Source organism: Heloderma suspectum, chromosome 4, assembly GCF_057233095.1.
Source record: "Heloderma suspectum isolate Gila_16-S chromosome 4, 16-S_ref, whole genome shotgun sequence".
Lineage (NCBI taxonomy): Eukaryota > Metazoa > Chordata > Lepidosauria > Squamata > Helodermatidae > Heloderma > Heloderma suspectum.
The window spans coordinates 236,959,401-236,986,030 of record NC_139461.1 but is presented as its reverse complement, the minus strand read 5'-3'; the positions used below and the strand labels follow the sequence as shown (position 1 = coordinate 236,986,030).

The window sequence follows — 26,630 nt, the reverse complement described above, 5'->3', positions numbered from 1 at the left end:
TCCAAAGATGACATTCAGTTTTGTCATCTTTGGAATATACCTAAAAATTAGGCAGCAGAGGGAAAGTCCAACACACTGATAGGTTTACTGTCCAACAGCAAGGTAGGCAGATGCTATCCCAGTAGGCTGGTTTGTTATTGTGACTTGGCTCCTGAAGTGCCTCCCACCACCCAACTCTTACGGCAGTTTGCAGCTATAAGTGCTGCTGGCAACAGTATCTCAGCAGGGAGCATGTCTTAGACTGGCTGTTTTTGGGAGAGTGTCTCATCCTCACCAATACAGGATTGGGTTTACATTTCCCCTTGTTAGAGCAGAAGCAGCTTGCCATCCTGCCCTTCTTAACTGGTGGGATTCATGAAGACACTTGAGCCATCTGAGCTGTAAATTAGGACTTCCTTGGCTTCAAAATTCTACCTTGCAAGATGTGTCCTGTATTCCTTTCCCTTTGAACTGTTTGTCCTGTTAGTGGTAGATTTTGCAGGGAAGTATCTCCAGGGTGGGAGCTGCTAGTTAGCCTGTGATAATGTGCAGCACTGCTCTCTTTTCTGTCTGTCCAGGACTTGGCTCCACCACCTCATATCACCTTACAGATGGGACAGTGGTCAGGGCCATGTAGCTTGTAGAGCTTGTAGAGCTGTGGGATGGGAACTCGTCCCACCCTATTAGTGGAAAGTCAGTATTTCACCAAATAACTTGCACAGTCCAGCATGATAGGAGAGCTGGAAGTCTAGTCACAGAGTGAGGAGTGAAGCATAAATATGGCACAAAGCTGTGCTCAGGTACAAAGCAAGTTGCACAAAAAGTAACGTTGACAAAGGCACAGCTTGAGGAAGGTGAGCCAGCTTCATGTGGACATATTCTCAGGCTTGACTAGAATAGCTGAACTGCTGCTTCCAGCCTTTGCACCCTTTTGTCTTCCCAAGTGGCCAGCAGGGAGCAGTCGATATGCCAAAGAGCTCCAGCACTCATGTTACAGCCTGAGTCACTACGTTGCCTCCACCTAATCTCACCTTCATACTGATATGGATGGGTGCCTTCTGTGGGCCAGACAGCAGCAACTAAACCCTGAGCAGTCTGGTAGTTAATATCCCTGCTGCCAAATGTAGAGGCAGGAAGGGCTTTGTTCAGTACATAATTAATCAGGCTGCTGTTATTAAATATTAAGTGTATCACTTTAATAGTTTCTTCTTCAGACACAGCTTCTTGCATGGATTGTCAGTTCCCTTGTACTCATGTTCCATTTTGCAGCGTTGTGACCGGTCAGGCAAAGTGATGTCACTATTAAGTGGTTGGGCGACTTATGACGCAACCATGGTCACAAGGCTCTGCTGCTGGCTCATGTAGCAAGGGAAGTATGGTCTTGGGAAGACAACGTGTGCTAGAAATGGGAACTCTCTTTCCAGGCCAACAGGCAAAACCATTTATCATGTCCGTTGTGGGAAAAATCTAATCCCTATCCACTTTGTGGTAGTAAAATTGTCTGTGAAATAATCTTAGTTGTAGCTGCTGCTTGTCTTAATACATCACTCACCATTCTGCCACATGTGTAGCAAGTGTTGCGCTGCAATTTTTTCTCCCAAACAGGCTTTTGAATTTCGTGGTGGGGACTTCTATGCTTCCCTTTGACCCTCCTTTGTCATACCCTTGACTCCGCCCTCAGCAACAGCTAATGGGATTTCTGTTCTTGCAGGTGCCAGTGGCCCCAGTTGCCCGAATATCTCAAGTTAGTTTTTCTCCTCCTTTTGCTTCTTCCTCACTCTCTTTTTTTTCCTCTCCTTTCTTTCTCATCTTTTTTTGTTCAATGTCATGAAGGTCAACCTCACTCACCACAGACATAGAGCTAACAATTTCACTGGCTTATGGACCAGGCAGTCCTCCAAAGGCTAGTTTCTGTTGCAATTCACAGAAGATGCTCCAGCCTACATAGAAGGAAAGGAGGAGAGGTTAGGTCTTGACAGTTTTCCAAAGATGGCATTCAGAAATCAGCCAGTGAAGTTGCAATCTGGGCTGAGCACATGAGACTGCAGCTGCTCTTCTCTTGGCAAGTTGTATAGTTACAGCTCTGACTTTAGGAAGACAAGGCCTGGCTGCCATTGCAAAGGATGCATTTATCGTGCAAGCAGGCCATATAACATTTCTTCCAAAATGAAATGGAAATGCTGGTCCAATAAGCTGGGAATTGCTCATCTCCTGGATGTCCTTTTCAGCCATTGTTCTGTTGGCAATACCTTATTGGAATGCCTTAAGCCCAGGAGTAGTTGCTCTCTTTTTCTTTCTTGTCCTGTGTCTTAATGAGCTTCAAATGAAGTGTGTCACTTGCAGATGTTATTTTAATTTTCCGATCTTCTGATGTTGGGTGGGCAAACAAGGAAGGTGGGAATTGATTGTCCCCACAGGCTTGTAAGGTTTACTTTGGCTCTAGCCCCCCATGGAAAGGAAGAAAATGAAAGTGGGTGGGGTCTGTTGCAGATTTAATTTCATGTTGATGCTTTGAGCATTACAGAGGAACAAAGGTGGGGCTCAGCTGTCAGAGCCCAGGTGGGTAGTTAAGAGTGTGGTGTGAGTCCACTTAGTCTGGTTGTGTATTCTTATGCAGTCAACATACTCTAAGCTAGTATGTCGTCTTACTGCCCAGACCCTCTGCTCTCCCACCGTGTCAGTAGGCAAAACGTTATTGGATAAGAAATGTTCTTAAATTACCCAGTTATTAGAGGAATGAGTTACTGGTGCCTTTCCAGTAGGAATGTGGCTATTAATGCTTAAGACCTGACTGCTGCCTCAATCTCTGTGGGTATGAGTGGGCTGTTAGAGAGAGAGATACAGAAACTGGTCCCAAGGCCCAGTAAGCAAAGGAGGCATCTGTTCAGGATCTCTATTTCTTCACTGTAGCGCACACTATTGGTGAACTGAAGGCCGGTCCCCATTCTGTAAGAGCTTTGTGCTTTATTGCTGCCCCCCAGCCTAACCCAGTCACATTCTGTGCAGGAACATCTTTCCAAGCCCCTTCACCCTTTCCACCTGGTATGTGGAAGCCACCTGGCTGGTTGCTGTCTCATCTGAGCATGTACACGTACATTGTGCCATTGCTTGGGCACTGCATGTCATGTTACCTTGCTCATATTCCATCCATCTTGCCAGTGTTACACATTGCCATCTGGTTCACTGTGTACATGTGGAAGAATAACTCCCCTTTAACTTAGCAATAATTTTCCCCCCTGCTACCTCCCTCTCCCTTATGTTTGTTCTGGCAGGCATGCGTGACCACCCTCCCATTCCAGTGACAGACCTCGCTGACAACATTGACCGACTGAAGGCCAATGATGGGCTGAAGTTCTCCCAGGAATATGAGGTGAGCAGCCTTATGTGTTCTTTTGGATCCATGTTCTCCTAAACTGTAGCTTCTTCTGCAGCTTCTTACCTTAGCCTTGCTGAACTAACAAGAATTCCATCCTGACTCATCTGTCCAAGAAATCCTAGTACTTCAATACCATGGCTCCCCCAATCCCGTATCTGTGTACACCTCTTAATCCTGATCCGTGGCCCACACTTCTATATCTGCCTCTCTCAGTTCTTTCATGTCTCCAGTTAGGACCAGTTGACTATTACCTTTTCTGACACTGGCATCACTGTCCATATTCTGAAGGTGTATAAACTGTAACGTGGGAATGGCCATGTGCATACCTGTTTTGCATCCTATATATATAGTGGCTTCCCAATGTGTATATTGGGAGCAATATGGATACTTCTGTGGCCATTCTCACATTACATTTTACACATTTTCTGATAATTATGAATAATTGCTGGAAAATGTAAAGTGTGCAGTAGCCACTGGAGTGTTGCTTATGTTGTTATGGAGGCCAAAACAGCGTTATTGAGAACCCACGAATTGCTATGTCTCTTGCTCGCAAGCTCCTTCTCTCCACGATGAACCATTTACTAGGCAGATGATTAATTTGAAAAATTGCTATGTTGGAAAAAGTTCCCTTGTAGCTATTAGAGTCACAGTAGCAGGATAAATGTTTTCCTGTGCTTGCAGCAAGCCCTGCAGGGCCCACTTCAGCAATGAGGGGTTTATATCATAAATAAAACACTCTCATATGGAGAGAGGGGGGAGGATAAATTGAGGAAGTGTCCTTTATACGCATTATTGGTCCTACTTGAATTGTTATCTTCCTTTGCCCCTGACCTCCCCTTGCTGCAGCATATCTCCCTTGATTCAAGAGATGTGATACAAGCATTACCCACAAGGCAAGATTACAGGGGCCAGGAAGCCAGGGAGAATCACTGGCTAGCTAAAGGCTCACATGTGAAAGTGGGACTAACGTCTAGGAGGTTTGGGGAAACAGTTAACCCCGCACTACTAATCCATAGGATATACCAGAGAGAGGAGTATGATGTCCAAGCAGGGCTCCTAACTAGGTGAGTGCACAAAATAAGCAGGCATGATCATTCCATGTGCCTGTTTGCCTGCCAACCCATCTGCATTTTTCCCCACATGGAAGCCCATTTGTAGCTGGACCTTTTGTTTCACAGACTACTGTGACAGGAATCTTTTTTCTGGAGCATTGCATGAAAAGACTGTGAGCAACGTTAGCAGCATCAGCATCTGGGGCTGAGTGACCCTGCTCTTATAAGGGGCCTGAGTTACACTGGAGAGCTCAGTGTCTCTCAAAGTGGCCATTAGATACATTTGTGATGTGCATCCTTCCAATTCCCCTCTTTCCAATTCCAGTTTCAGGCAATCATCTGCTATATTGGCCATCCTGAAGTAGCTATTCAGCAGGGAACTAATAGCAGCCAACGGCTTTTTCTCAGGGATTCTGCTGCCTTGTACCCTAGTCTGAGCCACTTTTCCCAGACCAGGGTGGGCTGAGTAGTGGGAGAGGATTTTCTTATTGGCACAAAGAGTCCTGAAGCAAAACTTGCCCACTCAGGAAGTTGGGGAAAAAGTAAAACAAACTTTTCTTGGGTTGTCCATAGTGCTACTGGAGAAAATTGAAACGTTCAGGCCTGACAAGCACATGGAGGCTACTGGCACAGCAGGTGCTGCATAGCAGCATGATGTGGGAGGAGAAATCCAGAAAAATAGGTAAATTATTCAAGAGCAATCTTGTGTACCAAAGCTGAGTAATGAAAAAGCAGTATAGCACCAGGACATATTGCTACATAGGGAGGGTATTCTGTATCCCCTCACTGATTACAGTTTCTACCCCCAAAGGACTCCGATCTCACTCATGAACCCTCCGAGCTAGGCAGTCCGGTATATTGACCCTTTTTGAGCTGTGTATACTCTCAGTCCCAGTTAACTTGACCCAAGCAGCAAAAAGGGAAGGGAGAGCAATTTGGACCATCCCTCAAAGCTATTTGCTCTCTCATAAACATTGGGAAGAATTGCATTTTCGGTATTCTCACACGAACCTAGCAGCAAAACGTCCTTAAGACAAGTTTGCACATTCTGCCGAGGGCATGCTCAAGCCCAAAGGGCAATTCACAGGTCTGAATACTTAACAGCACTTTAGCCACAGATAACATTAGGAGCAACCATCAGCTGAGCAAAACCTTGCTCCTCAGTGAGAGGAGAGGCACTGCAGTCTGCAACCTCTGCTTTAGGTCCTCAGGGGCAATAGCAGAGAAAGAGAGGTCAGGTGCTGAGTCAGCAGCTTGCAGAGGCTGCAGTTGTATCTGCATCTGTGATGGAGAGAGTAGGTGGAGCAGAAAAAGGATTTGCCCAATGATATGGCTGCCTAGTGATGCCAATGCCAGTTGTGAACTGTTCTGGACCTGAAGGCAACTTGTTCTCCGTGTGCCTTGCGTACATGATAGGAGTGGCTAGCTCATTGTCACTCTAAATTGGTCTGTATGTGGTGGGTGAACTAAGCCACAGAGAGAGTATCTTTAGCCCTTGGTGTACAGTGAAACTTGGAGAGAATTTACAGCCAGGGATTAATAGAATTAAATAAACACAATCCTGCCAGCGTGTTAATTATTAATCTACACTTGCTGTGCTGGAACAATGGCTGTACTTGAGCTCCTCCTGTTGGACTGTTGTTTGTACTGCAGGCAGCCTGTGCCCACAGGATACGCAAAGCAGGTGGTCTACCAGACTGTGGATAAATATTACGCAATTTTAAGGTGGGATAAGTGCTTCTCCTCTGCTCATTGAGTGAACCTAGCTTTTGCTATTGACTGGAGAACTAGAGTGCTTTTTCCATGCTGACAGGGAGCAGATGCTATCTGCTATGTGTATAGTGGGTGAATTGGCTACAGTTCGGTTCTTTATATCTGTCACTGGTCATACAGCCAGCACATAACATTTTGCTGCCTGAGACAGAGCAGCAAATGCTGCCACTACTACCACCCCAAAGCCACGGTGCATAGTACTCAAGGCTGGCTGAGTAATTTTGCCACATAGGAAATAGAATCCGATATGCGCCTGTCCGTGATAGTAAAAATACAATAATAATTAAATAAGTAACATGTGCTGCCCTTTGATGACAGCCAAAATCAGCTGCCTTACTCTGCCTAATAGTAGGTCTGGCCCTGATCATGGGCCTTTATATACCTTATGTTGTTCCTTCCCCTTGGGTTCAAAACCAGGCTGGAGCCTTTGTGTCAATGCTGGATCTTTGAAGTGTATGCAGCATCATGCTAAGGCAAATATACTCACAGAATGGCCATTTGTGTCAAGTGGGAAATACTGTTTTAATAACTTGAGAAGCTGTGTGGATCAACTACACACTTGAGAATGTTACAGGGTGGCGAGGGGAACGAGCTTTAGATATATCTGCCTACTATCTGACATGTTTTTTGAATACTGGCACAGGAAGATGCCCATACTAAAGTGAACACTGCAGGGAAGCAGGCAGAGTCACCAGTCTTGACAAGTTTGCATCGCCATGGACTGCTGGCATACTCCCCAAACTTTCTGGACAGGTGATTCTTTGCCCACTTAGCTCAGTAAATGGGACCGCTGTGTACTTATGCCTTCTGCAAAATGTGCCTCTCCCCTGAATTGTTGGGATGTGTAAATTACACAGTGTTATAAGGGGCTGTTAGCCTATCCCTGCCTCACTTTATTGGGGTCAGCGTATTTATTCATTATTAGTACTACTTATATGCCGCTTGATATAATAAAATCTCTAAGCATAGTAGATGGTGGCTGCAGTGCTCCAGAAAGATTAAAATCCAAGCAACTATAGATACTAGAACAGCTCCCTCCATATGAGATGTGTTATGGAAGGAGGGAAAGGGTCCAGTGTTTGGATCCAGATCTTTTCGTTATACACCCTTACTCTGAGACCCCTAATGGTGGCAATTTCTGTTTCTGACTTCACCTTATTCTCACCTTCACCAGTTTCCATCACAGAGCAGGAAAGTTAACCCAGGATTTCTGGCCCTCAGCATCTCCCTGCCCTGGTTCTATCTTGCTGGTTTGGAATCCACCCATCATGGCTCCCAGGATGCCCCACACTCAGCCTTCTCTCTGGGGAACCTTTGTGAAGCCAGTCATTGAGGAAGCCCCGCAGAGTCTGCTTAGCAGCCACCTGCTGAGACAACACGTTTGTAGTTGCCCCTTGGATGATCATGAAGCACATCACATGCTTCCATGGATCTGAGCCATCTCTTTTCCAGCCAGCTGCCACAGCGTTAGGGCCCATCAGGAGCTGTCGCAAGGTGCAGACATGTAGTTGTGTGATGACAGGTACAGCCAGGAAATAGTCAAGTAGCCTGTACCATGCGACATCTCTCTCCTCCCATCCTCCTGAAAGAGCCTGCCAAGTGTCCCACTTCCAGAGTTTCCTTAGTCTCCCCTTGGCCATTGACAGGCAAACAAGCAGCCTGCTGGGGTTTTCCTAGAGCTCCCCCAGAGAATACTGCCTGGCACTTTAAGAGCTCTAATCCAGTGTGTCAGCAAGTGGGCAGTAACAAGACCCCCCACCCTGCTGCTTCAGCAGGCCCTTTGCTGATGCTTCTCTCCTCTCTGCTGTAGCAAGCAGGAGTCAAGTTACAACCCACAACAAGCAGGGGAAGAGAGCATTGGAGTAGAAGGATGGACAGGTACACAACAACATATCTGTCACTGCCATCAAGCTCTTGTGACAGGCAGTGGGTTTGGGGTGAGCTCCTCATAGCTTGACTATCCTCAGTTGCCTCTCTACCTGCAGGGACCAAGCCTTGCTCCTTCTTCAGTCTCTCCTCTCCTGCACCTGTTGATCCCACCACGACTATGTGCAAGTTCCCAGAACCAGGACTGCTTATCGTACTGCAGTTTATCATAGAAACTGGGAGGGTTTTTTTTCTTTCTGTCAGAAGTGCTACAGTTTGATTTGTTGCCAGTTCATGAGCCATTATTTCCCCATTTAAGCATCGTTGTGGTTCAGCATTGGCCAGTGGTTATGCTAACATGTCTTTTTGAACTGCCACCATTAATATGCTGGGCTGAGTGTTCACAAAGTTGTTGTGCTTGTGTTAGAACACGGCCTCAGGTTCACAGCTTAGGAAGGTTACAATCCCTCTTGATAGTACTGCAGGACGGCATTCCTTAGCCAACCCACAGAGTTAACAAAGTTTGTCCCAGCTTGTACAAAAATCTGTATTGAAAGAGTGGGTTGCCAACTTTTTTCTGGCAGGGTTCCTGTGATTTTAACAAAAATCAAGTAAAGCTGTCATTACTGGGCTTGCATACCAGGAAAAGCCTCACCTGCTGTATTTCTGCTGATCGTTCAGTTATTAAAGGCACAGGAGTCCTGGTAGAGAAAAAGCTGATAACTGTATAGCCATGGTTTCCCATTCACCCCCTTCTCCAGCACATGCACACGCGCACACATTCTGCTGGTACCGCCCTCCGTTGGGTAGTGCCTGCTTGTGGTTGGGCTCAAAGAGTGGGAATAAATTTGCATATACTGCTGAGGTAAAGATGATTTGCCCCTGGACAGGGGAGAGGAGGTAGGTGAGGGGATTAACCTTTTCCTTGGTGTGTGGCCCATCTAGAGCACTATGCATAATGGTTTTCAGTGGCATTCTGGGCACCCCAGCTTCCCTGCCTTATTTACTCATTTGTTCACCATTAAGGGAGAAACAGGTGCACATTAATTCATCATTGAGGTTTAAATTAAATCATTTCACTTCTAAATGAGCCACTCATTTGCAGGCGTATTTAATTAGCACCTCTTCACAGCCAGGTGGATTCCTCCTTCTGCTTTTCTCACCTGTTTGCCCTCTTATGGGGTCGTTAGTGACAGAACAGTGGAGGATTTTGCACCTTCTCACTCCGAAGAGAAACAGTGGCTTTAATGGCAGCGCTGATGGAGCAGAGGGGCAGGGGGAGAGATGGTGAAGCTGTGCTGCCCTCCCCTCCCCTCCCCTCCCCAGACATTGCAGCTATCTCAATGTGAGTCTGAGCAGAGGTGTGTTTTGCACTTCTGACCCTACCCGTCTGCCTTTGAACAAGACCTGTGGGCGCATAGTTTTTCACTGTATATAGCCATTCTAGTGGTAGAAGTATGTGAATAAGAGAAAGTAGCCATTTTCTTAACTGTTTGAAAAGGTGGCTTTCTCCATCCAAAACAGCTTGACATTTGGCTGTTGTGTATTATCAGCCTTTCATCCATAAATGGATAAGGTTCTGAGCTGAGGATGTTATCATATCTACTGAAAATGTGAAATACAATATTTTATTTATCAAAATATTTTGAAACTGTCCCTCCTAATGTCAGTCTTGGGATAGGCTCCATTTTCTGCGTTTGTTTTGAGCTGTGAAATACCTGCCCAGAAGTAAACACATCCTATCACAGTCTTACTGCAAAAAGAGAAATGTCGTTTACCAAGTAGCCAGATGGAACTCCTCCATAGTGGGGAGAACAAGAACTGTCTGTTTGTAAGATGGACAACTCCGGGTCAGCGTGGGCCAGAGAGACTTGGGGTACTTCCAGCCAGAGGCTCCTAGCACTGCCAGTCATTGCTCTTCTGCTGTAAGCTAAAAGCAAAATTCCCATGGACTGTCCACACTTCTCCAGGCTTCTTCGGTGCGTGTGCCCTCACTATGTTCCAACCACACAGTGGGCATAACATAGTGAGTGGGCAATATTGTCCCTTCCCCTTCTCGGAGCCCTCATGGTTGCAACATACCCCTTCTCCTATTTTGAAGTAAGTGTTTTCCAGCACATTTAGCACACTGCGTGTGTGCATTTTGAAGTGCTTGCAGCACAGGACAGGTGGATTGCAGACTTGCTTCCAAGTAAACATGATGGCAGTGGGGCTGTAAATCCATATATATTTTTCTGCTCAGTTTCACAGCTTGGTTAGGAAATTGCAGAATAACACCCTTAAACCCCTCTCCTTTCTCTGGACATTTGAAGGGGCTCCTTTGATTCAAGTGACTCAAAAGGAGAAGGGAGGACTGTTCAAATTGACAAAAATGTATGTCAGTTTCACCTCCCTGTCATTTAAAAAACCCTCTTGGATAATTTCACAGTGTCTCTATTCCAGCTTAGTGAAATTTCAATTAAAAAATAAAAATAAATTGAGCACCAATAAGAAGGTTGTAGTCTTGCAGTTAGCTCCGACACATCTTTACTCAAAAGTAAGTACTGCTGTGTTCAGTGGGATCTCTCCCTGCTTTTCTCCCTAAAAGAAGTCTTGGGAGAGGGGAAAAGTCTTGCGTTGCAGGACACAAAATGGCTCTGTAACCTGAAATGCAGGACAAAGAAATAGAGAAAGGAGGGGCACCCCCAAAAGGTCATCCACATCTCCTCCTACCCTGCCTCAGTTGCACATTTTGCTGTCCCCATCTGCTGAAAATTGCACTGCAAACACACACATATGCACACATTTTTGAACTGCATAACATTTTGCAGTTAGAAAAAAGATGGATGCAGCATTGGGGAAACACAGGCTGATTACAAATGGATCACAGTGTCATCTGGGCCCTCTGTAAAATTCCATGAATGAGGCACAATAAAAGCCTTGTCTGGAAGTACCCCTGGTGTCGGCCTAGGAGATCTGCTTAGTGTGACAAGAGCCCCAGTCATGAGCTGCAGAGAGCTGGGCTGCGTCTGCTCCTGCCACTTTGCACTGCGCTGCCTGCTTATTACTCTGATAATAGAAGATTATAGGGTTCCTGTTGGAAACGTCTATTTACATCCTGCATTTCCCAAACCGCCTATTAGCAGTGCTGTGATGTCATATCCTCCCTGCTGAGGCTGTGAAAACCCCTTTTGTGTGCTACATTGGTTTTCCTTGAAATGGAGATCCTCTGCCATTGAACCTAACACAGGGATGCTCTGTTTTGCCAGAAGGGCTGGTGCAATACCTTGAACTTGGTCATCATTCCTCCCAGTGACCCAGCCCCATCTGATGGTTTTGTTGATGGCAGTCTCAGCTGTTGCTCCTCAAAATGCAGAGGAAGGACAGTGTCTGCATAGCCACTAGTTATTCATAGCTTAAGGCAAGGGAGCTTCCCAGTGGTGCTAGGGAGGAGACAGGCCAGGAAAAATGCCAGCACAAACTGAACAGATACTGAGCTGTTCTTGCTTTGCTGCTCATGTGCATTCTGATATGTCTTGGCTTCCTATCTGTCTTAAAGGGGCTTGCTCTGGGCCTGCTTAGTCACGGTGAGCCGTAAGTGCGCCTGTGGGCCACTGGAAAAAGAGCCCTCTGTCCACTGCGGTATCCTGTCATCGTAGAGAATGGTTCCCCAATTGCCATGTCAGGCTTGGGAGAGACCATGTGCCGGGTATTGTTTGCTGGAGACCGCAGTCAGGTGTATAAGGGAGCTTTTGCAGGAGAGCAGGCAATATTTGCTTATGTGGAGAAGTAATCCAGCTAGAGAGCACTGTGGCAGATATGTTGATGAAAGAAGGCAAGTGGGTTGGATGGGCAAGGCTTCCTTACGACTTGTTCTCTGAACCTACATTTAGGAGGCAGGAGGGAGTTCACGTGTTTCTCATAAACCCCAAAGTGAAGGGACGTATAAATAAAACTATGGAGTATTATCTAGCTGAGAGAGATTTCTCTGGCTGAGTATGGAGTGGAGGAACATATTGTAAAAGGGTCACACATTGGGTAATATTGCTTCCACCGCATGTTACTCCATTCTGTGAGGATGAATGAAGTAATGCCTCCTTCCACCTGAATGCTGTGCTTCACCTAACCTGGTGCTCCCCAGGGAAGGAAAGCCAGGAACTGCACTCACTCTGCTACTCTGAGCTTCTATTGTACGCTGTGACGTTGAATGGCATTTTTTCAACCTCTCTTGCCATCATTTGCACATTTGACTCACTGAAAAAATGACAGATGCTCCTTTTTAAAAGTAGCTCTAGCAGGCCTGGTACGCAAAGATGGGGAAAAACTTGAGCAATGAGGGATTTGGGTCTGTTGAAAATGTTGAGCAGCAACTATTGGCCTGGGTACCTGGGTTGCTGTTTCTCTGCTGCCAAGTAGTGTGGGGAGGGATTTATAGGGAAGAAACAGCAGTTGAAAGAGCCTTAACCCACCCACACAACACACGTTTGTTCATAGACAAGTATCTGCTGTAACAAGCAAGGAAAAGTAGATAGAGAGGTTGCCAGGGAAAGGTTAGTTGTGTATGCACAATTGTGCACACACAGACACTTCCCTTCCCCCTACAAATCACGCTGTGCAGTGGAGAAACAGTGATCTGTGTTCCTAGACTTATGTTCACCATAAAGCCCACTGTTCATCCCTAAGAAAAGAGGCATCAACTTTATGTGCATGCTTCTGTTCTCAAATTTGCTTTGAAATATATTTTGGGTATTTTGCCCTTTCAAGGCCTTCAACTGGGCACAGATTTCCCAATATGCTGCACATCAGAGAATTTATTCATACAAGACAATTGTTACCAGCTTGTAGTGAATCACTGTTTTTGGCTTTTAGACATGGGAGAATTCACATAATGTAAAAACTAATTACTGCACTGATTGCAAGTGGCCAATTCCTAAGTTCACTTTTGGGGTTTATGTCTCAGCATAGACAGGGCTTTTTTGTCTGCCCAGATTGAATGCACCTGTGGCAAATAAATCTTGTGAATTAGCCTTCAGATCTCTAATATGAATCTTTTGCATTTTTCATTCTATACTGTTTTTATATTCTGGGAGTGGCTGCTGTTTATTTCAGAATTAAGAAGATGTGTGATAGCTTGAAAGCGTGTAAACATGCCACAAATTGAGAGTAAGCACTGTATCTTAGTGTTTCTTTTCCTCTCTTCTTTCTTGCAGTCCATTGATCCTGGGCAGCAGTTCACCTGGGAGAACTCCAACCTGGAAGTGAACAAACCAAAGAACCGCTATGCAAATGTAATTGCCTATGACCACTCTCGTGTCATCCTGACCTCCATTGATGGTGAGTCTATTAGCAGCTCCTGGTGCTAACAAAATGCCCTGCATCAGACATGAGGAGTTGAAGCTCCATACTACTACTACTACTACTATTATTATTATTATTATTTACAACATTTGTATACCGCTCCACATCTAAACAGATTCCAGAGCAGTGAACAACAAGAGATGAAATTGACATAAGATATTCTTTTTTTTAAAAGAGTGCCAATAGGAGTATGCATCACCTCCTATAGCTATGGCTATGAGAGAACAGCAAGAGTGCAGGTCCTCTTTGACCATGGCTAGAGCCTTTTACTATCTCTGATATCTGCCCATGTCTGAGCCAGAATGTGGCTGCCTCTTGTGCATCTTAGCTGTCCAAACTGGTCCTTAGCCTCATTTTTTCATTGAACGGTCCAGGAAAAGCAAGGATTTTATGTTCTCTAGGAGGTGTACTCAACCACAAAATGATCTCTGGACTGCCTGTTTGGGCAGTTGGTTCCATGTTGAGCTTCCCTTGTAATTTTGAGCCAGTGTATTATAGTTGGAGCAAAATAACCTCTAGAGGGAGGGGAAAGATATGGCTCATTAAGGACATCAAGTACCTTAGCACTTGTGTATCCTGCAGTGTGAATAAGGGCCTTATATTTTTAACCCAATGTGTGATGTTAGCTCCAAAATACATGTCAGGTTTGAGGGTTGGCCTGGCAGGAGTATGTGTCCTACAAGCAATTCTGCCTTTACTGAAGCAGTTGCTTCAATAATTCATCCCATTGGAAGAGGTGAGTAAGCTATTGTCAAAGAGATGTAGGCCACAAGTTTCTTGGGACATCCAGTACCCAACCCTTGGACAGACTTTATGCTGCTGCTGTAGCAAGGGACAAACAGCTTGATCTCTTGATTTTGCGGAACACTCATCAGTCTCCAGAGCGTCTGATTGGGGTTGTTTGTGCTCTGTGGGATAGTACAATTTCCTCCTTGTATACTGCTTAAATGCCAGTTAAAATGGGCCCCTCATCTATTTCCATTCTGCCAGAGGTCTGCTTGGCAGTCCTGTCATTCTAGATGAGGTGTCTGTATGATCTCCTCTCTCTCCCAGCAAGTCCTTTTGCTTTCTCAACTTCCTGAAGACTCATGCTCTTTCTCTGTCGTTCAGGAGTCCCTGGAAGTGACTACATCAATGCTAATTACATCGACGGCTACCGCAAGCAGAATGCCTACATTGCTACACAGGGGCCTCTGCCAGAAACACTTAGTGACTTCTGGAGGATGGTATGGGAACAACGCACAGCCACAATTGTCATGATGACCCGGTTGGAGGAGAAGTCTCGGGTATGAATAAACTCAACTTCTGCTGCTTGGCTGGGATAACTCGGAGAGGTGCAGTCCATGTTGAATCTGGGTGTGCAGCTTCATATAGTACTGGGACACGGAGGAGTCCTAAGAGTATGCCTCTGAGGAAATTAGAGCTGTACAGCATTACAGGCAAAGATAGGAATAATGTATTGATGCCAGCCTGCCCATCATTTATATTCTCCCCACTCAATCAATTTTAGAAATCCTTATCTGAACACTATAATCAGCCACCATTTGCCTATATGAGTGAAGTGACTCGGAAGGGTGGGGATGGGGATGGTAATCTGTTTTATGACTGTTTTGTAGACTGCAGGGGGGTTGCTTCATCAGTGAGTCATGGTGGTAATCTTACCCTATAAAGCTACATAGAAAGGATAAAATCTCAGCATGACTCCCTGTGGGAAATAATGGCTTGACAGGCAAAGCTTTGAGCCTCTCTCAGGCCTTGTGAAGATGCTCAAAGGGATTCAAAGAGGGAAGGATCGTAATCAGGATGGCAAGCCCAGTCCATTGGCATGCCCAGCCTCCACGCATTGGAGGGCATATTTCTATAGTGGCATACATGGCAACAGTGTTAACTGTAACTGGAGAAATTGGGATGGTGCATGGCGTCTCCATGCATAGGCCACTGTGCAGATGTGTCTTCCAACATACAGAGATGAGGCATACTGAAGGGTGATAGCTGCCACAGTTACAATCCCTGTCCCCTTGCATACACTTTGAATGTGTACACAGAGCTTTAGGGAGGGTTATACAAACCCCCACATAGCCAAGCCTTTCCCACTTGCCCAGGAGTCACTGGGCTGAAGATGCCTGTGTGTAGGAATACCCTCAGAAGCATGGGGCTCAGTCTGGAGAATCTTGGTCAGAGGGCTCTCCAGAAAGTAACATCTTTTGGAGTGAGCATTTGTGCTCACAGAATATTTTATGTTTCCATGCCAACCACAGGGCAGGGAGATGTGCGCTTGGACTGTGGTGCACTCATCTCTTTAGTCAAATAGTCTTGAATCAAGAGATGGGAAATGGGGAGTTTTCAGGGAGAGGGAAGTAGCTGAATGAAGGGGGGATGTATGTGGAAGAAAAGAAAATGCACTCAGTGATGTACCCTTCTTTGCTTTGCTGAGTTAATACTGAAAGCAGAACACTGCCCTTTGTGTGATCAGAGGAGTACTGTGCGGAGTTGCAAACAGCACAATAGGGACTAGTCTGCACTCCCACCCCAGGTAGAAAAGAATCGCCCCCAGATTCTTACAGAAATAGCTTGTCAGTGTTGGTGGATGGCAAAAAGAAATGGATTTGCCCCTGCCACTTATGCATTCAAGTAGCTGTGCAGAAGGAGCCTTATTTGTCATGTGAATGTGTACCGCTTTTGTTGAGCCTACACTAGTGCCCAGTAAGAACTGTCTTTCTAGATCAGACCAGTGTTCAGTATGTTTGACTTCCTGACACTGACCAGCCAGAGATCACAGAAGAGTTTACAAACCTGGAATAAGAATGATGATCTATTCTCTCCCAGCATCTGATGTTTGAAGTTGGACTTCTGGATGTCATGGCTAGTAGCCATTTATTGTTTTATCCTTCATGTATTTTATCTAACCTGATTTTAAATCAATTCGTGCTAGTGGTATCACAACATTCTGTAGCAAAGTGTTCCATTAAATCATGCATTGTAAAAAAAAAACAACCCACAGGCTTTTGTTTGAGTTAAATACATGCCTTTTAATTTTAGTGGATGGCCTCAAGGTTTCTGACAGTTGTTCCTAGTCATTCTTCCTACACTACTCATGATCTCATAAGTCTCTTATCAAGTCCCTCCCCAGTAATCTTTTGTTCTATGCTAAATGCTCCCTATTGTTTAAGACTTTTCCACAAGGATGATCCACCTAGGTTGTTTTTCTGTCACCCATTTCTGTACCCTCTGCAGTTCTACCATGTCCTTTTTCAAGGTGGGGCAATAAGAATATGTGGTTACCCTAGCTGCTGTTGCGTGTGTGTGTGTGTGTGTGTGTACACGCGCACAGGCACAGGCATTGGCATTGCACAGCAGGGCAGGTAGGCTATGGCACAATGTCTATTCCAGCAAAGCAGAGGGAGGGAATAAGTTGGTTCTGAAGGTGTTTATGAATTTAAAGCTAAGATCCAATTTACTTGTGTAAGTAACAGTGGACTGATGCGTCAAACATATTGAAGTGGTGGCAGCTTTGTGTGACAAGCAGTTTTGTGTGTAAATGATTCCCTGCACGGCTCCAGCAATTTAAGCATTCCAGCACAACTCCTATCTTTCAGAGTTCATGTTGTGAATGGCTAAAATTGCAAGAACAGATAAGTTGCATAACCAGTTTGTGAAGTGGAGCTGCCTCCATGTGGTTGCATTTAAGCAGCCACCACAATGTTTGTTTGCACCTATTAATTGGGCCTTAGAAGTCCAGAACAGGCCTTTCAGTTTTAGAATTGTGTTTGCAGTTGAGGTAAAAGAGAAATGGTCCCTTTTTAGTGTCAGAATAAATGAATATCCAAAGTCCAGTTTGCTTTGGGGCCGTCCACCTATCAGAAGATGCTCCACAGAGTGTGTTTCTCCAAGATAACATGTTCTGTAAGGCCCTTTGGGCACTTGTCTCTGTCTCTTGCCTTGCTGCTCTTGAGATGCACATTATCTCCTGGTAGCACACTTCCGATCCTTCCCTCTCCTAATTACTTCCTAGGAGACAGGGGATGCAGCAGTACCCTCGAGGTGACATACTTCAGTGAGCTAGCCTGCTGTCCAGCCAAGTGTAGTTGGGCGGTGGGTGCACTTACCCACTTGTTCCTCTGCACTGAGCTAAGTTCATACCATGGCTCTTTAGAGGCCAGCCTGCCTTTGCTAAGAGTTACAGATATGATATAGATATGATGGAGAAGCAGCCACCCACACCCAGGGGGGTTCAGTCTCCTAAGGAATCAGAATTGCTTCAGAGTGAACACAGGCAAAGAGATGCTTGAGAGGTAGGAGTAAACGCCTGATCTAAAGGCAGATCCTGCACTTGGGCCCTCTCCAAGCGCCAGGGTGCACTTTTGACACCACTTCAACTTTTCAGTGCTCGCTCAAGCTTGCTCCTTTTCTTATCTCCAAGCACAAGGAGCTTTTGAGAAATGTTTCAAATAGGTGCTAGCAGATGGCAGTGACTTTCTCAGCCCCAGCAATGCTATGTGTGAGCATTGGTGCCTTGAACTTTGACATCTGGGATTTGAGGAGCTCAGTGCTTGAAAAGGTTTCCAAATCTTGCCAAGGGGGAGCAATCTGCAGGAAAAATCGGTTATGTGCTTTGGTTTTTATGGCCTGCAGATCCTGCCAGCTTGGTAGCGTGCATCGTCCTTACCTTTCATGTTTGCACACTACATAAAAGCTGCAAATAGCAGATCCATTTACAGCCTCCAAAGTATCTGCAATTGGCAGCAGAATCAGCAATACGCACAATCTGTCCTGAGCCTCCAGGGTCCTATGTGTGTGTGGAGGGGTGGAAATAGCCCAGGCTGACTGGATTCCATCCTTTTCCAGAGGAAACTTCCCTTGTTCTCTCCCAGTGTCTGCATCACTCAGGAGGAAGTGCCCTTGAGCCCAGGTATATCAGAGACCTTCCATTCCAAGTTTTGCAGGCAGTGGGTCAGATGGGGTCTGTCATAGCTATGTTCTAAACCAGCTCTTATTCCTTTGTATTAGCTGTATGAAGGGAAAGCCTCCTTATTCTTACAGCAGTTGCGGGAGCCACTGGGCCAGGAGCCACTGGAGCCAGGAGTAAATGAATTTCCAGGTTGTGAGCGTGCTCCTGACATTAATGAGAAGCGAGCGATGCCAGAAGAAAGACTCTCTTATCTGGTTTAGTGCCATCGTGCATCAGCTTCAGCATAAAATTTACAGAGCTTGAAAATGGGGCATAAACATTATGGGTAAATTTGGCAGAAAATGTGAGTGACTCTTATCTGGTCATGAATAAATAATTTTCAATTACCAGCTAGGGCTCTGCTATTAAACCCTGGGACAGATTACTTCAAAGTTTGTTTTGTGTTTGTACACACACAGTGATGCAGTTTCCTCAGAGTTGGGCAGAAAAGGGAGACTCTTGCTGAAGAGGCTGCTGGACCCAGGCAGGCCTTCACTCTTGCCTTCCTGATGTTACATTGTTTGTTATGTGAGGGAGCCAAGCAGCAGGCCTTTCTAGTTGAAGGCCACACTTCTGTGGCCTCAGGGGAGCCAGGATTACAGCTAGCCACAGCTCCTCTGTAGCCTTCCCCATCTGCACAGGCAAGCTGCGTCCAACCAAACTTGAGTACAGAAAAGGGCTATGCCTTGGAATAAGCAGCTATCATGAAGCAAAGGAAGTTGCACTGCAGTGGAACTACTCTTAAGCTCTAGGGTGCACTTTCATCTCTTACCCAGGAATGGATACAAGGCCCACCCACTAAAAGCGTCCTCAATTAAAAGGCAGAACGCCATTGATTTCTAATTAGGCTGTTGTTCCTCATTCTCTGCACTCCCTATAAACGCACACAGCTAATAATTATGTTTACTATTTCTTGACAGTTCCAGATGATCCTAATTCATTCTTCCTTGTCGAGGGCAGGAATGAAACCTCTGTAGCCAAGCAGCTGTAGACTTAGCTGGGCAAGAGAGAGAGGCACAGGCAGAACAAGAAGCAGAGGGCAAGAGTTGGTTTGGTGAAAAGCTCATGGGGTGAGGGAGAAACGGAGTAGCAGCAGAGACAAATGGAATTTTGTTCTGAAAACATTGAGAGATGATCATGGGAGATGAGTTGGGGGGAAAAGGGGGGCAGATTTTCCGCCACCTTACCCTGCCTTGGAATAAAGGAGCAGAACCCATACACAGCAAATGTGCACCTAGGAAAACATTTTAGTGCTAGTACCTCTCCGTTGAGTGGGAGTAGAAGTGGGCTTAGTCCCAGCTGACTGGACTGTCCACCATGCATTTATGGACAGCAGGCACACTCCTTATTCTTGCTTTTGGGCTCTGGCTCTGACAAAGAGCTATTGCAGGGATGGTGCTGTAAAAGAGAAGAAAATATGCATCATAAACTGACACATCTTCCAGTTACTTGGCACCTTTCCAACCAAGCAGGCCAACCCCAGTTCAGCAGAGAGCAGCATTCTCAATTACCCTAATGACAGGGCTTCTCATTTCTCCCAGTTCACATACACATCTCAAGTCAGAGGTATCTTAGATCTGCATTTCTTCAGGGCCCCAGCCATAGAGCAGCTCATTATAAAACCTCCGTTTGTTTCCCTGGGAGCTTTCTGAATGTCCCTGGGAGATAGGGAGACACCCTGAGTTTGCTGCTGTGGCTCACCTTGGGTGTCTCTTCTCTTCCTAGGCTTCCCTTGGCACAAACTGGCTGGCTGTCAGTTTGCTCTCAGGCATCTGCAGTTCCATGCCCACATACAAGATTCCACCCCCAATCAGCTGATTCTTGGGGAGGGCAATGCCAGTGGCCCTCAAGGCAGGAGCCATAGCAGATTCCCAGACAGAGGATTATAGGCTGTGGCTAGGCTTCCCACATTCACCACTGAGGGGGAGGAGAGATAAGTATGCTTGTCTACAGACACCAATCTTCCCAAAGAGCAGGGAAAGGACAGAAAATTACAGGGAAAGAAATTGCTTTTGAATTGACTATTTTTCTCGGTTTCTCTCCCTCTTGCCCATTAGCATCCTCCTTGTTTCTGCTTCCTACCTTTGACCACCAAGTATTTTGTTTTTCCTTGCTCCCTGCCTGACCATCTGGTCTTACTAGCCTCTAGCAGAATGAGGTCCAGGACAAGACAAAAATATCCACTTTCTTGTAAGTCTTGGCCAAATGCACTATGAGTGTTCTGCATTTCTACACTATATACCCAGGTATGTCCATTCCTATCAGCCATCGGCTCCTAGTAAGTGCAGGTGAAATGTGAGAATTAGGAGCAGAGGGAGCAAATCAGGCTCTGAAGCATTTTAGGGGCATATGCAGAGCCCCAGCCCAGGTGCTGATCCATTCTTTCTTGTGTCTTATCACAGGTGAAGTGTGACCAGTACTGGCCAGGCCGTGGTACAGAGACCTATGGATTGATCCAAGTGACGTTGCTGGACACAGTTGAACTTGCAACGTACACAGTCCGGACATTTGCCCTATACAAGGTACAAGAACAAGGAGGGAATGCAAGCAGCCCAGGTCTTGTGAGAACACCCAGGAAGTCTTTTGGCCAGAGAGATGCTCAAGGGAGGGAGGAGCCCAGGGAGGTATATTGGCTCTTCTGCAGATGCTTGGAGGGAGAGAACCATCATCCAAAATAGGCTGGTGTTAGCTAAAGCAGAAGCTCCAGCTGCACTCACTCCTTGACCACACAGTCCTCCCGTCTCTGCTCAGGGTCACGTACGGCATCATGTCTTCCGTCTGAGTTTGGGCACAGTAAGCACCCAGTGTTCAGAAGTGAATGACAGCTGGATGGGTCAGCGCCATATGAGTGCATTGTGGTGAGGTTGTTTTCTTCCTCACACACTTACTTAGAATGGGAAGAGGAGCCTTGAGGGTTCTTTGTGCATCTCATCCCTGCAGTAAAAGCCAGGCCTGATATCATCATGCTGGTGTACTCAGGTGAAGCCTGGGAAGCGTTGTTTGTTTTAACATTCTTAGCTGCTCTTCAGCGTGGCTCTCAGAGCAGCCTACAAAATAAAATCAAAAATGCAACAAACAACAAATCACAGCAGGCAGCTAAAAATCCAGGATTAAACAAAAATAGAGCTAATCAGTACAGAATATGTGCATATTGCCAGAGAAGGTACAGTAATCATGTATGCTGAAGAGTCTTCATTAATTTATGACACAGAAGTGTTGAGCTAGGGGATTAAGCCACTGCCCACCACCACCAGCTGGTATCTTTTGGCTTCGTCCACAGAATGGCTCCAGTGAAAAGCGGGAGCTGCGGCAGTTCCAGTTTATGGCTTGGCCTGACCATGGTGTGCCGGAGTACCCTACCCCTATCTTAGCCTTCCTGAGACGGGTGAAAGCCTGCAATCCCCCTGATGCTGGCCCAGTGGTTGTACATTGCAGGTAAGGCTGATGCCTACACATGGAGGACATGCACGTTTGTGGCCTACCACTGTAAAGAGGTATGACGAGCCTGCCAGTCTCTGTATTTTGGCAGTGGCACACCTATTGGGATTTACAGCCAGCCTGCTACTGCAGAAGCAATGGAATCAGCATTATAATCCCTCTGCTACCATAAACAGCACTTTGCAGTCAATGCCAATCAGAGCAACTCTTAATTCACTGTTTTCCCTGAGAAACAGCAACAATATTATAAAAATTAAAATGATCTCAGAAGCAGAATTTCAAAGGGGAATTCCACATATGCCACCAGTTGCAAGAATATTATTGACTCAAACACCATCCTTTGCACACAGAACACATGCACACTCTTGACACCCACAAAACACACAGTTATTACTCTGTTATTGACTTGAATCTATTTCCCACATGAATGTGAAGGCTTAGGTTTGCTACATGTTAAAATCACATAAAAAAGCTCTAAACGCATCTATTTTCAAGACAGAAAATCTCTTTGAACCACAGTAAGATGAACTATCCCAGAACCATGCTTACACAAATCAAGACCGGGGCCGGCATCAAGGGTATGCGTGGTCGGGCTTGTGCTGAGGGCCCACACCCCAACAAGGGCCCACTGACAAGCTGCCCTGGACTGTCTTCTCCTCTTCACCACTGCCACCTGCTTGTTCCCCTGTCTCTCACTCTGGCCCAGACAATAGTGGTGGTGAAAAGGAGCAGTAAATGCCACTGACTACTTGCTGACTGGCTTTCTACCGGTCAAGTAAGCAAGGGGTAGCAATGATGAGAGAGAGGATGAGGAACAATAGCAGCTAGTGGCAGTGAAAACGTAGACTCACGGATGGTGGAGCTTGCCCAAGGGCCCTCAGAAACCTGGAGCCAGCACTGTTCAAGATACTGACATGCATAATCTAAACTTAATAAACATTAACATTCTGCTAAAAGTACATGCACTGACAACACAACAACATATGAGTATCATTCTACATATACATGAAGCACAAATCTAGTTACAGATACACAATCCGTATGCACAGTCATAGGCTTTCTTGCTGCACTCTGGGATGGAAAGAAATGATTGCTTCAGCCACAAACATTAGTTCACTAGGAATCAGCATCTTATCTGGCCAGTGATTTATCTCTTGCAGCTGAGTGGGAACTATTACTGAACAAACCACTTCATCACTGCAGCTCTCACAAACTCCTTAGAAACGGTATTTAATGCTCTCCCTTCATGCTCTAGTTCAGATGGGAGTGGTGTATAATTAACACACGCTCTCTCCCCATTAAAACCCTGTTAAGTATTTGATGTGAGTAGCAACAAGGAGATGTCCTGCTGCAGAACTCTTAGCTGTAAAATATCACATCTGTTTCTTCTTGGTTGTGCTGGTTTGTGCACTGAACCAAGTTATTCACCCCAAAAGGCACAGCCTTGCCTCCACTGAGTAAGATTAGGGCTCACTGGCTTCGTAAGAGAGGACATTACACAGGGGTGGGGTAGAGGATTCCAGCATCCTAATTCTATGTGCTGTATTCACCAGGGTCAGCCTTCCTCCTTTAGGGGTCTTGTAAGAACATCTTATATGGAAACCATGACCTTGAGGAATTCTTGCATCATTGTGGGGTGGAGGGAGCAGATTATAATAAAGGTTTGGGTTTGGCTCTGAAGGAAGCACCGTTCCATGTTTTGTGGCATGCTTTTACAGCGCTGGTGTGGGCAGGACAGGCTGCTTCATCGTAATTGATGCCATGCTTGAGAGGATGAAGCATGAGAAGACAGTGGACATCTATGGGCATGTGACATGCATGCGCTCACAGAGGAACTATATGGTGCAGACTGAGGATCAATATATCTTCATCCATGAGGCCTTGCTTGAGGCAGCCACCTGTGGAAATACCGAGGTGCCTGCACGCAATCTCTTTGCTCACATCCAGAAGTTGAGCCAGGTACCTCCGGGCGAGAGTGTTACAGCAATGGAGCTGGAGTTTAAGGTTAGCACAACAGCATTTATGGTGTTTCCCACATGTGTAAATGCACAGCGCAATCATGGGGCTGCATGGCTGGAACTGGTGCCCCTGTCTGTCATCCCCCACATATCTGTGTGCTACTATGAGGAGTCGATTTCTGGGTTGAACGGAGATTCAGATTTTCTAGGGATAATTATTCTTTTGTAAATTTCTAAAACAGGAAGAAAGTGATTAAAATACATTTGAATTGCAGAGTGGGTGTCCTCGACATTTCCCTCCCGGATTGGCAGCTTCTGGGAAGGATATAAAAAGGCAGATTGATGTGAAGTTCTCAGCAGCACTGCTTTGCAGAGCGGCTGGAGCTGCATCCAAAATCAGATGCAGATTTGGACATTAGTGATAATTGATGTCACTACAAACAACTTCTCTGGAAACGCTACTAGTTTAAATATTTGAGATGTCAACAGCTCCAGTGCCCCCTGCCTTGTGCCATTCTTCCTTCTCCCTAGTATGGAGGAGGAGTGAGGGAGGGCTAGTGTTAGGTTTAGCTGGCATGTTACTCAATGCAGTTTAAGAAAGTAAAGTCCCCCGCTTGTCACGAGTGTCTGTGCTTGCTAGTACCATCACCCACATTGGTGGCAGCTTCACACCAATATTTCTTACAGCCTTGACGCAGGTTTATTTATTTATTTATTTCATTTCTATACCGCCCAATAGCCGAAGCTCTCTTCAAAGGTTGCAAGCTTTGCTAATGCCCACGTACTCTGATGATGTGCATTTGTATGGCAAAGGCGTGTGGGGGAAGATAGTTCCTGTGGGGAAGCAGTGGAGCATGTAGACTGTGAAACAGCCTATGGAAGCCTCACTCTACCCTGGGAATAGCGTCTTGCAAAACAGCAGCCAGGGAGTCAAAATATTGACTTGCTGTGCAAACAGAAGGTAAAACAGTGCTGCCTCTGAGCTCTGAACACTGCCAGTTCCAGGTGTTGGGGGGCCCTTGGGCAAGACGCCTTGTGCAGGGCCCTTATCCTCCTCGCCACCATTCATTCACCCACTTCCTCAGGGCCCAATCCCCACTACTACCAGAGACAGGAGCGAGCAAGCTGCTGCTGCACCTTTTCATCACTGGCACTTATGGATGACAGAGTGGCACTGGCAATGTCAGCAAGGAAGAAGGAGTTGAGGAGCTGGATGTCTCACAAGATTGCTGGCAGCTGCTCTTCACCATTGCTTTCTTGCCTGCTCTCTTCTGTGAGCGAGTGGGCAGTGGAGAGAGTGGTGAGAAAGTCAGCAAGCCTGCTTCTCCTTGCCACCACCATCATTCCCAAGAGAGAGGATGGAGGAGAGAGCAAGTGTTAACACTGGTGAGGTGGTGGAGCAGCTGGCACTCACTCTTTTTATCCTCTTTCTCTGGGTGGAATTGGGCCTGGTGCCAGTCAGAGGGAGAAGGTGGGGAAGTAAGCAGGTGATGGCAGCTGCTGCTTCCTCTCGCTGCTCTCTCTCGCTGGTCTGGCCTACTGGGGAGAGTCGGCAAGCAGACAGCGATGAGGAGGAGGAGGAGCAGGGCCAGGGGCCTCAGGCAGCCAGCACTGGGCCTCAGCAGATGCCAGACAATGGTGGTGCTCCATGCCCCACATCAGAGCAGCAGCCACAGAGTGAGAGAAGTGGGTAGGTAGAGGTGCACTGAGGATGAATGAAGGAGGGATGAAGAAAGTGCCTGCATATAGATAGCAAAGTTCTACGATTAGGACACACCTCATTTAGCACAAATGCTTCTAAGGATTCCTCTTGTATCCTGCCCCCCACCTTTGTAAGGGAGCATGTGAGAAATGTTCCTGTTGCAGTCAGAGAGGGAACATCTCCTGCCAGCAGCTGGAGTCAGGAATCATGAGGCTAAGCAAGAGCCACCTTCTGGAGCTGTTGCATCCACACTGAGCAGTCTTGCAAACTGGTGGTTTTTACAGAGGGACTAGCTCATCACATTTCTTCCTAGAGCTGCTCAGGGCCAGGATCTGAACCATATGTGGGGCTTGTCTCCTCCTCCTGAGTAGGCCTGCTGGATGGGAAGGCTTGGGCTACTATGGAGTCCACAAAGTCCCCAGTTGTGCTAGGGTCCACACAGGATCCTGCACTCTCTCCTCTTCACAGGAGTTCTCACTGGAACTGAGCTCTGAGTCCTGACAGAAATGTCTGAAACTCCCTTCTCACATCCATTCAGTTGTGGTATTCCGTGCAGTCTTCTGTACCGAGCCACTAGAATGTTCCAGCCATGGCTCGAGAGGTAATGGGTAGAACATAGGAAGCTGCCTTATAGTGAGTCAGACTGTTGATCCATCTAGCCCAGTACTGTTGACACTGACTGGCAGCAGCTCTCAGGGTTTTAGGCTGGAGTTTTTCCAGCCCTACCTGGCAATGCCAGGGATTGAACGTGAGACCTTCTGCATGCAAGGCATGTATGTGCTCAGAGGAGCTCAGGTATATGTCTCTGGGGTCAGGAATAACGCTAGAATGAGAGTTGCAGTGCTAGTGATAAAAAACAAACACAGCTCCCAAAGAGGCACAGTCTTCTAGAATGACCCTGACTGCCTCCCTACACACACTCACACAAATCGCAAGTCAATCTTGGAGCCTTTTCACATGTTACAGCTTTAGTTCTACAACTAAGGCATTTTAAAATATGCACCTACAAACGTAAAATGTAAATGTGACAAATACATTTTCAAACATGCACCTTAAGGGTACAGTCATCAAGGAGCCATGATAGGCTGGGCAGATACCTGTCAAGTGTGTCCGCATTGTGACAAACCCACTTTGCCTCTACTTAATGTGTGGAATGGTCCTTAGAACAGTGGTACACACTATCGTCCTGGGCTATCTTTCC

General features: G+C 46.2%; 1 protein-coding gene and 1 long non-coding RNA gene across 5 annotated transcripts in view; one reads left to right on the top strand and one right to left on the bottom strand.

Moving 5' to 3' along the window:
- PTPRF (protein tyrosine phosphatase receptor type F) overlaps nucleotides 1-26,630 on the top strand; it is a 724,144-nt gene that overhangs the window by 685,282 nt on the left and 12,232 nt on the right. For all 3 annotated transcript variants that reach the window (XM_084852780.1, XM_084852779.1, XM_084852781.1), the window contains 6 exons: nucleotides 3,252-3,349; nucleotides 13,236-13,359; nucleotides 14,494-14,669; nucleotides 20,734-20,853; nucleotides 21,612-21,766; nucleotides 23,488-23,773. In XM_084852780.1, the coding sequence (XP_084708906.1) occupies nucleotides 3,252-3,349; nucleotides 13,236-13,359; nucleotides 14,494-14,669; nucleotides 20,734-20,853; nucleotides 21,612-21,766; nucleotides 23,488-23,773 (959 nt within the window). The remainder of the gene's footprint in view (nucleotides 1-3,251; nucleotides 3,350-13,235; nucleotides 13,360-14,493; nucleotides 14,670-20,733; nucleotides 20,854-21,611; nucleotides 21,767-23,487; nucleotides 23,774-26,630) is intronic.
- LOC146348287 (uncharacterized) overlaps nucleotides 9,660-26,630 on the bottom strand; it is an 80,347-nt gene continuing 63,376 nt past the window's right edge. The window contains exons 3-5 of one of the 2 annotated variants that reach the window (XR_014790587.1): nucleotides 21,220-21,378; nucleotides 19,592-19,729; nucleotides 9,660-13,277 (exon numbers count right to left, since the gene is read on the bottom strand). This is a non-coding gene — a long non-coding RNA (uncharacterized LOC146348287). The remainder of the gene's footprint in view (nucleotides 13,278-19,591; nucleotides 19,730-21,219; nucleotides 21,379-26,630) is intronic. The other variant, XR_014790588.1, reaches the window with a different exon arrangement.